General features: G+C 38.9%; 2 protein-coding genes and 1 long non-coding RNA gene across 3 annotated transcripts; all 3 read right to left on the bottom strand.

The window, feature by feature from the left end:
• Positions 1-1,084: 1,084 nt before the first annotated feature.
• On the bottom strand, positions 1,085-8,614 carry LOC146505504 (multiple inositol polyphosphate phosphatase 1-like). The gene is made up of 5 exons (XM_085182696.1): positions 7,974-8,614; positions 7,701-7,895; positions 5,940-6,037; positions 3,840-3,970; positions 1,085-1,698 (listed from the first exon to the last, which is right to left on the bottom strand). The coding sequence occupies exons 1-5, from the start codon at positions 8,560-8,562 to the stop codon at positions 1,317-1,319; spliced, it is 1,395 nt and encodes a 464-aa protein (XP_085038822.1). The 5' UTR covers positions 8,563-8,614; the 3' UTR covers positions 1,085-1,316.
• Positions 4,959-5,933, bottom strand: LOC146505505 (uncharacterized). Its single transcript, XR_014877577.1, has 2 exons — positions 5,470-5,933; positions 4,959-5,332 (listed from the first exon to the last, which is right to left on the bottom strand). It is a non-coding gene; the product is annotated as an uncharacterized LOC146505505 (long non-coding RNA).
• Positions 8,615-10,362: 1,748 nt separating the features above from the next.
• Positions 10,363-12,661, bottom strand: LOC146505503 (multiple inositol polyphosphate phosphatase 1-like). The gene is made up of 5 exons (XM_085182698.1): positions 12,025-12,661; positions 11,752-11,946; positions 11,400-11,497; positions 11,156-11,286; positions 10,363-10,930 (listed from the first exon to the last, which is right to left on the bottom strand). Exons 1-5 carry the CDS (start codon positions 12,602-12,604, stop codon positions 10,549-10,551), a joined length of 1,386 nt encoding a protein of 461 aa, XP_085038824.1. The 5' UTR covers positions 12,605-12,661; the 3' UTR covers positions 10,363-10,548.
• Positions 12,662-12,818: the final 157 nt, after the last annotated feature.

The following is a 12,818-nucleotide window of genomic DNA, read 5'->3' as shown; positions in this document are numbered from 1 at the left end:
GTGTAGTCCGTGTTGCAGGGAGAATGGGCCGCCATACACGTTATGTGTCTGTGAGCGAGGGAGGGAGGAAAAGGCGAGCGGAAAAGTACGAGCTGTCATCGAGCAAAAACGGGAGCTGGAAGCATGTAAATATAATAATAACCACTGCAGCCAAGAAGAGAGCCTGACGAGCCCAGTTGTAAGTAAGCTATTAAGACTCGACTGTACACCGTGTTCGTGTTTTCCTCTGAAACAATACGTTCCGTTGGAGCAGCCTTTCAACGCCTCTCTCTGTCTCTCGCAAGAAAACTTGACCCAGACAACAAAGTAAAGCTAGTTTTCGGCTAAGAGCCCGACACAGAACCCACCGTATTAGCCAGAGGTCCCTTTACTACGGTTCGGAGCCGTGGACCTTCAGTAATAGTAATAAATCACAGCAATAGTACATTCACGTAGTTGTAAACAGCATGATAATATATTAAGTAATCCAAAGTATTCAGAATACGTTACTCTCATTGAGTAACGTAACGGAATACGTTACAGAATACATTTTGGGGCATGTAATCTGTATTCTGTAATGGAATACATTTTAAAAGTAACCTTCCCACACTGGCTATGCCTAACTTTTCCTTCTGGCTACCCAAACATTCACCTTCTCATTTATGTCACAGTAAATATTTAATGTGTAGCTATCAAGATTACATTTTCCTTTATTTTGTCATTTAGAAATAAATTGTGATTTTGAAAAAAAAAAAGATAAACCCAGTGTCCAACCTTTTTACTATTATTGTTTTGTTGTTGTTGTTGTTGTTGTTGTTTTTTTTTTTTTTTAAATCAAACCTACAGACATGTTCTCTTTTCATGGACAAGTGAATCTTGGGAGTGACCCCAATCCAAGAAGATGGTTCTTGCCCACAAATGGTAGTGCATTTAAAATAGTTTTTCACTGCTTTACCTTAAAAATAAGACAGAACACTGAGAAAAGTGAGTGACCTTATCTGCAAGTCATAAATGTTTACACTGGAAAAATGGATTATTTAATGAAAGCATTAGGTTGTGTAGTGATGATAGCGAATCTTGCAAAAAAACAAAAACAAACCAAACCCAAAATGTTATATACTTTATTATAGCAGCGGTAATACTGAAATGCTACAGGAACTTCAAATTCACTTTGTAGGTTTGGGTCTTTGGGTGTTTCAGAGACACTGGATTGCTAGAGTGAAAATCCTGTTCAGAAAGGCCGTGTTGAACAGTGAAATATTCATGGCATAACAGACACATTCTGACTAAGGTAATGCTGGTATAATGCCTTCTTTTCCAGAAAATACTGTGCTTGCCTAAACTTCAGCAGGCTGCTTGAACAGCTGACACTCAGTTTCAAAGTCGCAGCCTCGGAGCAGATCCCCGTAGTGCTGCAAGACATCTTGATAGAGCGGCATGGAGGCCTGATCAGCCAAACCGGGGAATGTTACAGGCTTCTCATTGAGCAGCGGCTGCAGTCTGAGGTCACCTCCCCCGCAATCATAAAGCACCAGGATCAAGTTAGCTGCATAGGGCAATATATGGCTTGTGCGAAAGGAACGGCGGGTCTGTGCAGCGAAGTTAGTTGATGTCAGCGGTTTGCTGTCATTGAAGAAGCCCAGAAGGGTAAGCAGTGGCAGGAGGGTCTCTGCATGGCCCACCTGGACTGTCACGGCTTCAGCCACCTGCTGGCCTGACCTACAGAATACACAGTTTCAGTGTTGAAATATCAGAACTCAAACAGTCAGTTAATCGGTTTGTTGATTGCTACATGGACTCAGCATTTCTGACACCCTGTGAACACCAGATATCTATTAGGGATTGGCTGATCTTATAGATTAGGGTTCATACATCTGTAACCTTTTTTACAGCTTACTCAAGATGACATTGCAAAAGTCCATTCATTCAAATTCATTGCTAAAAACAAGCCCCAGAAAGGAGGGCAAAGCCTTTGCTCACTCTGATAAACTGTAAATATGACTGTAGTTTTTTTTTCTAAATAGTTTGTATAAATAGCATTTAATTAATTAAAAGTACATATCAGGGAGGAGCAGGAAATAGAAATTCCAGCTAGAAATGAAAACGACTCAGAAGCAAAGAGTTGTTAAAGATCTTTGACAACCAGATAATAGATTAGGGTTCATACATCTGTAACCAATTTTACAGCTTACTCAAGATGACATCCTATAATCCTATGGATTATAAAGACAAAACATAATGGTCATTATATATTTAAGGTGTGTTCACTGACTCACAGCTTTAACCTATGCTCTAAAGAACAAGCAAGACCATGTTCCATTTTAAAAGCTGTTGTTAGCTTCTGATTATGCTCATTGGCACAGTTAATTTAATTTCCCTTTATTAGTCCATTTTCACCAGTAAATTTGCTAGTTTTATTTAAAGAAATCAGTATTATTAGCCTAATATTTTCCAGTAAAGATGAAAGGCTTACATATATGCTACTCCTAAAAATAAACGTAACAAAAATTAAGAACAATGTTAATATTTTATCTCATGTGGTCTGCAGGCTGGACGTCACTCCAGGAAAGTTTTAATCCCAGTTATTAAAAATTCGAGTTCATAATGATTAAGTGTAACCTTTTCTATAGCTTACTCAAGATGACACTGCAAAATCCATTCATTTGAATTCATTGCAAAAACCAAGCCCGGTGAAGGAGGGCAAGGCCAGAATGTTCTAACTTTTACAAACTTTTCTCACTCTGATGTTTTAAAACTCCCACAAATCTCACTGGAGAACAACAAAATGTTGTTTTTCTGTTTTTTTTGGTCTCAGAATTTCTTTGACAGATGACTGCATTTGCTTGCACATTATGCTTGGCTGAAAGGTACAACCCACAATCTGCTCACTCTGCAGTCACATTTTAAACAGTCAGAATCACCCACACACATGTTTTCACGGTGAGCGTGTAGTAAAGTTGTTCTCTTTTCAAAACGGGAACTTTACGATTGCATCCTTTCGACACATGTAACAACACAACCTGGGTTGGCTCTTCACTACTTACACTCAGTGGCTGGATTATTAGAAACATTTGTTCAACTGCATTTTAACACCAATATCTAACGGGCCAATCACATGACAGCAACGTATTACATTTAGGTATTTATACATGGTGAATAACTAACCTTGAAGTCAATAAGCTACAGCAGCAGAAGACCACTGTTGCCAGCTAATAAAAAGAAACGGAGGCTACAAGTAATATGGATCTCAAAAAATGGACAACAGATAATTGGAAAACTGTGGCATGTTCAAATGACTCTCAGCACAAAGTAAGCATTGTTTAACACCGCAGCCTACCTGAGACTCTGTACATATTTGTACATCTGATGACTGCTCCCAGCCTATCTCAAATAATCTCAGATTAGTTGAATGAACAAGACAACTGGTTCATTCCACTCAAACGCACAATCATCAGATCTCAATTCAGTGGAGCAACTGACAAACATGCAGCAGTTGTATGATGCTTTAAGTCAGCATGTGTCCAGCACCTTGTTGAATCTATAGCTTCACGGTTTAAGGAATTTCTAAAGGCCAATGGAGATGGGTGGGGGTGGGGGGTGTTCAACTTAACACAGTAAAACAGGAACTTTCCTAATAAAGTGGTCAGCGAGTGTATGCTAATGAGCCACACTTTTGAAATATAGCGAACACGAGCTCTGCTGTCTTTTGAGCTGATCCCACATACTGTAGTTCAGCTAAAATAATATCCAGCAAGTTTTGCTTCTGCCTGGATTCAGGGCTGAGCAGTGAGTCCTTTTTCCCCAAATATTTTTATTAACATGAGAAAAATATAGTGTAACACCATTTAAGGTTTGCTTACATGTTCTCTTTAGCTGCTTTTTCCAGACGGCTGAAAACGTCATGGAAGAGAATGCAGCTTGACTTGCTGTTAATGTCATAACCATAGCTTCTTTTCCAGAAGTGCTTCAGATCATTTGCATACTCCATTACCTGTTGAATAAGAAAGTCAGCGTCAATGCCAATTTTACTTATATAGCACATTTCATTACACATAAGCATGGGCTTATTGTAAAAGTTGAAAAAAATAAAAAGTCTAAGGCAATAAAAACAGCAAAACAAAACTGTAAAAAGGAATGAAATACAAGTTAACATTTACAGGCAGGCAGACACACACACAGTTATTAAGTTAAGGCTGTTAGAATAAAGAACGTTTTGAGTTTGATTTCGAATGTGAAGCTTTAACTGGCCTTAGCTTGGTCCAAAGGACAGCACCACATAACCTGAGAGATCTAATTGTGTTATAGACAGTGAGCAAGTCAGAAATGTCCTGGGGAGTCAAACTATTGAATCCTTCATAAACTAACAGAAGGATTTTAGAGGTAATTCTATATCAAACTGTGAGCTAATGCAATGACTTCAACGCTGCGGTAATACTGCAAACACAAAACTAGTCTATGTGCAAATTTGGCATGACTAAACAAAAAGGATAGAAACCTGCTGATCATTCACTGTGCAGGTGACAGTTCAGGCTTTCTGAGATCAGATTGCAACATAAGACACAGGAATCTCTTTGTGAGGTGAAGTACAGGACACATTTGGCAGGATCTTTCTCTAATCTGAAGCTTGTGTCTTTATTTGTTTCTACTTATTTATTCATAAAACAGTCTGTGCACATGAAATGCAACAGCTGTGATACAGGGTATTTAATTTAATTTGGCTGGTTTTCTTCTTGTTGTCTATTTATTTGGTGAATTGGAACAAAATTTGGCAAATTACTGCCACCTACTGGGCAAACTTGTTATAGTTTTATTATTCTAGTAGTTGGGGTGTTTGTCCCTTCAGTTAAGGGTAAGAGAGTCAGCTCACAATAATTTATTTTTAATAAAGTGACAGAAAGTTTGCACTTGTAAAGAATTTTATTTAATGATGCTCAGGATGATTCTTATGTTGTTCATTATTTTGTTTTCACCTATGCGTATGCTCTTGTGTGTTTTCAGCCTTGTGTTTTAGTTTTAGTTGCTGTTGTGTTCCCGTGTGTTCCTCAGGTCAGGTCGTCAAGTCTCCATCTCTAAGTTTGGTTGTGGTTGTGACTGTGTTACTTCCTGTTTTATTTTGGTAGTGTTTTACTTCCCTGTTAGTTCCCTATCACCCATAGGGCTATACTAATGAAACTACATGATAAACATTTAGAAAAGTTACAGAAAAGGTTCTGTTTAATCATTGCTCAGACTTTCTTGTAATTATAAGTTTAGAATATAAAACTTTCATTAATTCACACAAAATTGCCTTGTACTTTGGTGTGGTATGAATGGCAGTGGGTGGGGGTCTTTATCAGTAGGAAAAGCTGTAAAACTTTATACAATCCTTAATGAACTGAAGAAGCTTCTCGGATGAGAGGTGAAACGTCTTCAAGTAACTTAAAGAAGTCCAGACGCTTTTCTTTGCAAGCTCCTTTGACTACGATGACCTGGATGACTGAGAACCTTCACAGACATACACTCCTTAATATTTTCCAAAACTGTCCATTGGAGTCTTTCCTGGGCTGATTCTGGCCCTCAAAATGTTTGACACTCCTGTTTTAGAGTTTTCTGTCAACTTATTCACTGACTGAATTTTAAATATCTTTTAGATTCTTTGGACTTCCTGTACTGAGTGCATTAAAGGCTGATTGTCTGAGATTAGGTCCTACATCCGCAACAGAAGCTCTATTCAATCAGTAATACATCATTTATCTCTGTGTGTATGTGCTTGATAGCCTGTAAATAAATTGCCACAGTCTACAAAAATTAAAAGTACTAAACACATACCACTTAATGTGGACATTTCTGTAACTGGAAACATTGTAATCGGGGGGTGGGGTGGGGTCATCATGCTTTCCCTACTGTGATACACGACTCGAAGTTAATCTGAAGCATATATTACTGCTTTATCACAATGTGCAACCCTCCTCCTGTGTCACCTGTGCATCGACCTCGTCGAAGAGACGACACCATGGAGAGTTCACAGTCTTGATGGCGAACTCATACGCACACAAATAAAATGCAGCTTCGGCCATATCTGCAGGAAAAAGATTAAAACAAAATGTTAACGGTCAGTGAAATCCCAGCAGTCAGGAAGCTGTTAGAAAAACAGAACTGAAAGCAGGAAGCGACATCTTAAAAACCTTAGGAGCATGGTATGTGTTGCATTTTCTTTATGCAACTTTAAGTATGGAAGAAAATCCTGAAATTAGGTAAAAGTTCCAATTTATTTGGGTAATAAAGACAACAAATAATGGAATGGAGAATGGAGTAGTATTTGAAAGACACCATTAAAATGCAAAGTACAAAAGTACAAATAAACATAATTTAATATATATTACATATATTTTGATAGTTTAATATGTATTCTATTAGGTAGTTTATTTAAATGGTAACAAATCTAGGAATCAAAGATCATTTCAGAGGTTTAAAAGATTCTCTTTTTTGTAACAAGATGTATACATATTTGGCTTTTTGGAGCATGTAATAAATTTCTGTTTACAACTCTATTCTTCAGAAATATCTGAAAAGGACTCCTAAAATATATAATATGACAAAACATGTTAGAGGTAAAAAAAAAAAAAGTTGAAAAGTATTATTTCAGTATTTTCTTTTCACATTTCATGTATAATAAAGATGTGAGAGTTAAAAAAGCACAACGCTTCTCTGTGAAATATGGAAATGAACTTTCCAACACTCATGCTGTTTCAAAGCCACAGCTGAATGTTGTCGAAAGCTGCACGTTCCTAAGCGCACCAAGCGCACAAACTTCTACTATCAGCATTTACGCTGAGTGAACTTGCAGTATTATTGTTATTATGTTTGAAAACAGCTCCATCTACTGTGCAAATATCTGCTGTAAGAAGCCCAGTGACACGCCATCAGCAGAATTCCAGAAGTTTTTATTTTAAAATGTTTGGTAATAATTTATTAATAATTATTGGTGAAATGTAGAAAGTGTTCAATTGTTAAACCCGTGAAGCCAAGATGTGACAAAATTATCAAATAAATGTGTTAATAGACCAACTAGAATTGTAAATAATAACACACCAGCTATTTCACGGATAAATAATAGAGCCTCTGTCTGTCTGTTCTACATCTAACTCAAAAGCTTTCAGCTGATCTACTTTAAAACACAGTGACTTTAATCCTTGGGAAGTGCACTACTAAGCTGGTGTCATTCTAAGGAGTGACATATTAATTTTTGTGGCCACACACCTCTGTGGCAATATAAGGATGTCACCAGCTACGATGAGGGTAGTTTATAAATCAACTTTCACTGACTGTGAGATCTAACTTTGCTGTTAAAGACATGCCTGTAACAGTTAGAGCCACAGTGGTAACACATTAACATAACAAGTGGTAGACTTACAAAACCAAAGCGGACAACTGATGTTTAAGTTGTGAAATGTGCATCACGTATGCTTTTTGACAGTTTCATTACTTGTGAATTCATGTGGGGAAAAAAAGTCTACTGCATCTACTGCAAGTTCTTTGAGCACTGTGTAAAGTGGCACAAAGAAATCCTGGACAATATTAACCTACTATATAAACATATATCAACTGTCATATTTAGGTGTTCTGTACTCTAATCAGCTGTAATCAACTGGTACTCTATATCTATCTGTCTATCTATCTATAGCTTAATCTGACTATATGTAATGCTCTCAAAATGATGGATATGATTATACACCACTAACCATCTGTGATTGCACTGTATGGGACGTTGAGGATGTCTGCGATCTTCTGCTGGACCCTCCTCATCTCTGGCCCTTGCTTGAACTTCTCCACCTCTGTCACAGCTAATGGGTTGTTATCAACTTCCTCCAAAAACCTGGTGCATTTATCAAAAAACCTCATGAGAGCATCATTCACCGCGTGATCAAACTCCATATCTGCACAGAGGAAAGCAACAAATTATAATAGTCAACAGGTTATGCATAAAGGGGTCATCATAATAATCATAGTCGTACCTTTAATATCCCACAGCTCTGTTAGTCCTGCCTTGAAGGACAGTGTGCTGTTGACACACCTGTGCTTTGAGCTGGTTATGAATTTGATGAATCCACCTCGAAGCTTCTCCTCTGAAATCAGTGAAGGGAACAGCTTTGACAGCCTGACAGCCAGGTGTCTGTGATCATTCACACCTTTCTGGACGAGTCGTCCGTCCATGTCCTCGGTGTACCACATCCTCCACTGGTTTTGCAGTTCACGCAGCCAGTTCCTGTTGGAAACATTGCTGCCCTGAACCACGTCGTAAAGCTTCTTCATCTTCTTGACGTTTTTTGTGGTCGGGTATCTGGTTCCGTGCCTTATTACGGCTGTCAGATGGATTTGGCGACATTGTGCAGACGGAGGCTGTAAAATTGATCTGTTTACAGCAAGTATGTCCTCTATGAGATACGGGTTCACTTCCTCATACCTTCCTTTCGTGCTGAAATATTTGGCGATTGCTGGGATCTCTGGGTTCTCCTCTGGCTTCACGTCGGTACAAAAACAGCTGGAAATACCGGTTATGAAGGTGAAATAAAAAACGGCGCTTTTCCTTAAAGCGGTCGTCATGATGGGTTACTTGTGTGGCCGTGCGCAGACCCGAGAATGACGTCGGTCATGTGGGACTGTCCAACCAATGCCTTGTAGAGGGAACGATACGAAAATGACAAGCTCTGCTTGTTTATTAATATTCATGGTGATCGTATAATTTCTGAAAGTGACTGTCCGTCGGTTTCCAAAAGTTATTTGATACTTTGAGGAATATTTTGGTTTTTAAAAGCGGGAATTGATTTGATAAAAGTAGCTTACTGTTTCACACTAAAGCTTTTGAAGCATGACTACGTGGCATGACTTTTTGGGGCACATCACCCTGATCTGAAGTGCTAGAGTTTTCTCTTCTTGCCACCTGTCTCCATAATTAAAATGAAATTTTAAACTCTTCATTAACTCCTTTATTTAGGAATGTAGCAGGAACAAATGATTAGTAAATAATGGTAATGTGTTAAAAAATCTCTTAACAACACCAATTAAAAAGGGCTTTCTATAAGCAAAAGACAGTTGTCTGCACACACAAACCCACAGATTTGCATCACTGTATCTTCCCTCAGCGTTAGTGCACTGTAATGGAGATCAGAGTTTCAGCTTACTGAAAGTCTACACATGTTTTATTGTTTATTGAATTCTTTACTGAGCTTAGCTGATATTTTGGAGGATTGTTTAGGTGACAGTTTGTGGTTGGTTGGTGTTGATGTGTTTTTCAGAGAAGCCTGTTATTTATTCATAAAAGTCACACACTAGCACGTGGATTTTATTTATCAGCTTTTTGCCTCTTTTTCAAAAACTTGATGCCACTTCTAGTCAAATATTTAAGCAGTTTGAATATGATGCAAAATATAGCATGCAAAATAGGTTTGCCGTGAAATCTCACCTTAAACATTTGCATCATTTAAACTGCACGTTGTAACAACAGCTGTTTGTTTAGAGAAGAACAGTAATTATTAGCTTCACCACTGCAGTGGTACCTTAAGTCACCAGTCACTATTTAAATGACACTCCACACCAGAGCCACTTATTCCCAGATTGTGTTGTAATTAAAAAACAAACAAACAAACAAACAAACAACAACAACAAAACAAGCTACTTAAGATGTTAAGTAAGATTTTGGATTTAAGATAGAATTTTTTTTTATGTCCACATCTACCTCTCTGACTTCCCCAAACAGCTCTGTGAGGGTGTGACATTACTTGAAATTAAAGCCATTTGTGTCAGTAGTGAGGGAAATATGTGAATGTTTGTCTTCTTGGCAGTGACACACCCACAGCCTTGCACTTTTTTTTAATGTAATGTACACTGCCTGTTGCCAATGGCATCAGCAAAGGCAGATGCTGGAGTAAGCAAACAACGGTTATTAATTATTGTTGGTGTGTGTCACATCATCTGGGAGTTCATAAATCACTGAAACACAGGCTCTAATCGCATAAATCAAGCATGGGAAACAGAACTGAGACATCATTTGTGAAATACTTTCATGTGTGTTGCCAAGATATGTGTGTGTGTGTCTGCATGCTAGGTGTGGTGGTGGGGGATGGGGAGAGTGTCTTCTCACTTGCCAGGGAATAAATAAGCAAATAAATAATAAATACATTTAAAAAAAGACATTATCTTCTGCTATTGTTAACCTTTATGCTGGATTTATGACTCCACAGATGGGAACTCCTCTAATGCAAAAATGTCTTATTATTATTTGGTTTTGAATGATTCATATACCATCGGCAATCATGGAATTTAGCTTATAACTACTTAAAGGTTTTTGGGGTTTTTTTTCTATAAAAGAAGATTTCTTGAACATCTCGTTAAACAAATTAATAGAAATAAAACAGAGCATATTTGTCCATTTATTTCTTTAATGTCAGAGCTTAAGAAAAGATGGGCATCGCTTCAAGATGGAACACTTAGAAATAAAAGCTTTTTCAGCCAGTTGCATTTTTACTGTAGGAGCCTATCATTTGTTCCACTGTGGAAAAATGAAATAACAAGGCTGCTGTTAATATCTGCCTAAACTTCAGCAGGCTGCTTGAACAGCTGACACTCGGTTTCAAAGTCGCAGCCTTGGAGCAGATCACTGTAGTGCTCTAAGACATCTCGATAGAGCGGCATGGAAGACCGATCAGTCAAACCAGGGAAAGTTACAGGCTTCTCATTGAGCAGCGGCTGTAGTCTGAGATCGCCTCCCCCGCAGTCAGAGAGCACCAGGACCAAGTTAGCTGCATAGGGCAACATGTGAGTGGTGCGGAATGAGCGATGGGCCTGTGCAGCATAGTTGGTTGATGTCAGCGGTTCGCTGTCCTTGAAGAAGCCCAGAAGGGTAAGCAGAGGAAGAAGGGTGTCTGCATGGCCCACCTGGACTGTCACAGCTTCAGTCACCTGCTGTCCCAACCTGCCGCACAGAGGAGAAAGAAAGTTTAAAATTAGCTACAGTTCCTGCTGTAAATCTGAAGATAAACTGTAAAGAAAACACAAAAGCGGGACTCTGGAGTCCATTCCACATGCCTTATAAAATCGTCCTTTAATGAATGGTTTATAGTTATGTAAACATAATTATTTCATATATTTCTTTAATCAAGGGCATCAGAAACCTACACGTTATTAAAAGTTCACCTACTTATTCTGAGTGGCTGTCTTGTCCATTCGGCTAAACACGTCATGAAATAGGATACAGCTTGCCTTGCTGTTAATATCATGACCATAGCCTCTTTTCCAGAATTCCCTTAGGTCACTTGCATACTCAATAACCTGTTAAACCAGATAAATGCTCAAAATTGAAACAAGATGTTCAACTGTTTAAACATCTTGTCTAACAACCTCATAAACATCTGCACTTAATATATCTGATCGCTTTCTCCTACCTTTGCATCGTCCTCGTCAAAGAGCTCACACCAGGGGGACTTCACTGACCTAATTGCAAATTCGTAAGCACACAAGTAAAATGCAGCCTCAGCCACATCTGCAAGATAAATGTTAAGTGGTTCAGTAACACAGGCTGTTCACACACGGATTCTTCTCTTCCAGAGAGGTGGCATCCTCACAAAATGAACTAGGAAGCGTTTAGAGAGCAGCCTTCATCTGACTGCTCAGAATGAAGTTAACACTGAAGCACCTTAGATGTAAGATATATGATATTATAAATAAGGCATTGCTCTGTTAATACAGATAATAAGAGTGCAGATAATACACTCAGTCTGGTTTTGTAGATACAACCGTATGTGATGGAACGGTATGGGACGTTGAGGATGTCTGCGATCTTCTGCTGGACCCTCCTCATCTCTGGCCCTTGCTTGAACTTCTCCACCTCTGTCACAGCTGATGGGTTGTTATCAACTTCCTCCAAAAACCTGGTGCATTTATCAAAAAACCTCATGAGAGCATCATTCACCGCGTGATCAAACTCCATATCTGCACAGAGGAAAGCAACAGATTATAATTGTCAACAGGTTATGCATAAAAGGGTCATCATAATAGTCATGGTCATACCTTTAATATCCCACAGCTCTGTTAGTCCTGCCTTGAAGGACAGTGTGCTGTTGACACACCTGTGCTTTGAGCTGGTTATGAATTTGATGAATCCACCTCGAAGCTTCTCCTCTGAAATCAGTGAAGGGAACAGCTTTGACAGCCTGACAGCCAGGTGCTTCAGCTCATCCACACCTTTCTGGACGAGTCGTCCGTCCATGTCCTCAGTGTACCACATCCTCCACTGGGTCTGCAATCCGTGCAGCCAGCTCTGTTCTCCTGAGGCATTGTGCAGGATGATGTTATAGAGCTGCTGCATCTCCTTAATATTTTTGGTCGTCGGGTATCTTGTGCCATGTCTTATTATGGCTGTCAGATGAATTTGTTGACATTCATCCAGTGGAGGCTGTAAAATTGATCTGTTTACAGCAAGTATGTCCTCTCTGAGATACGGGTTAACCTCCTCGTACCTCCCTTTCGTGTTGAAATATTTGGCAATTGCTGGTATATTAGCCTCATCTTCGAACGTCACGTAATTAGATAAAAACCCAGAGGTGTAAAAAACATAAAACACGGTAAATTTCCAAAGAAAAGTCAGCATGATGCACGTTTGAAGAGAGCAAAAAGAAAAGAAAAAAAAATCAATGTGACGCCATCAGAAATAGGACAGAGCAAAGTCCAGTGCAGTTTATTTACCCTGATTTCCTCAGAGCACATGTTCCAATTCCAAGGACTTTCTATTCCCCTTTGACTTCCCGAGTCCCTTCCAGTCATCACTGATGCGTCACTGTTTCTTTGTCTTTCATAATTACAAT

The sequence above is a fragment of the Neolamprologus multifasciatus genome, chromosome 13 (genome assembly GCF_963576455.1).
Source record: "Neolamprologus multifasciatus chromosome 13, fNeoMul1.2, whole genome shotgun sequence".
In the NCBI taxonomy this organism is placed as follows: domain Eukaryota; kingdom Metazoa; phylum Chordata; class Actinopteri; order Cichliformes; family Cichlidae; genus Neolamprologus; species Neolamprologus multifasciatus.
Note: the sequence above shows the minus strand (reverse complement) of the source record. Positions and strands in the feature narration are given on the sequence as shown.

Bases quoted from the DNA above. Each gene is read 5' to 3' on its own strand.
- LOC146505504 (XM_085182696.1), bottom strand. From the start codon at position 8,562: ATGACGACCGCTTTAAGGAAAAGCGCCGTTTTTTATTTCACCTTCATA. The intron at 7,896-7,973 runs GTACGACTATGA...TCCTCTGTGCAG, and splicing joins AGAGCTGTGGGATATTAAAG to ATATGGAGTTTGATCACGCG. The intron at 6,038-7,700 runs GTTAGTGGTGTA...TTTTTCCTGCAG, and splicing joins ATACAGTGCAATCACAGATG to ATATGGCCGAAGCTGCATTT.
- LOC146505503 (XM_085182698.1), bottom strand. From the start codon at position 12,604: ATGCTGACTTTTCTTTGGAAATTTACCGTGTTTTATGTTTTTTACACC. The intron at 11,947-12,024 runs GTATGACCATGA...TCCTCTGTGCAG, and splicing joins AGAGCTGTGGGATATTAAAG to ATATGGAGTTTGATCACGCG. The intron at 11,287-11,399 runs GTAGGAGAAAGC...CTGGTTTAACAG, and splicing joins TTGACGAGGACGATGCAAAG to GTTATTGAGTATGCAAGTGA.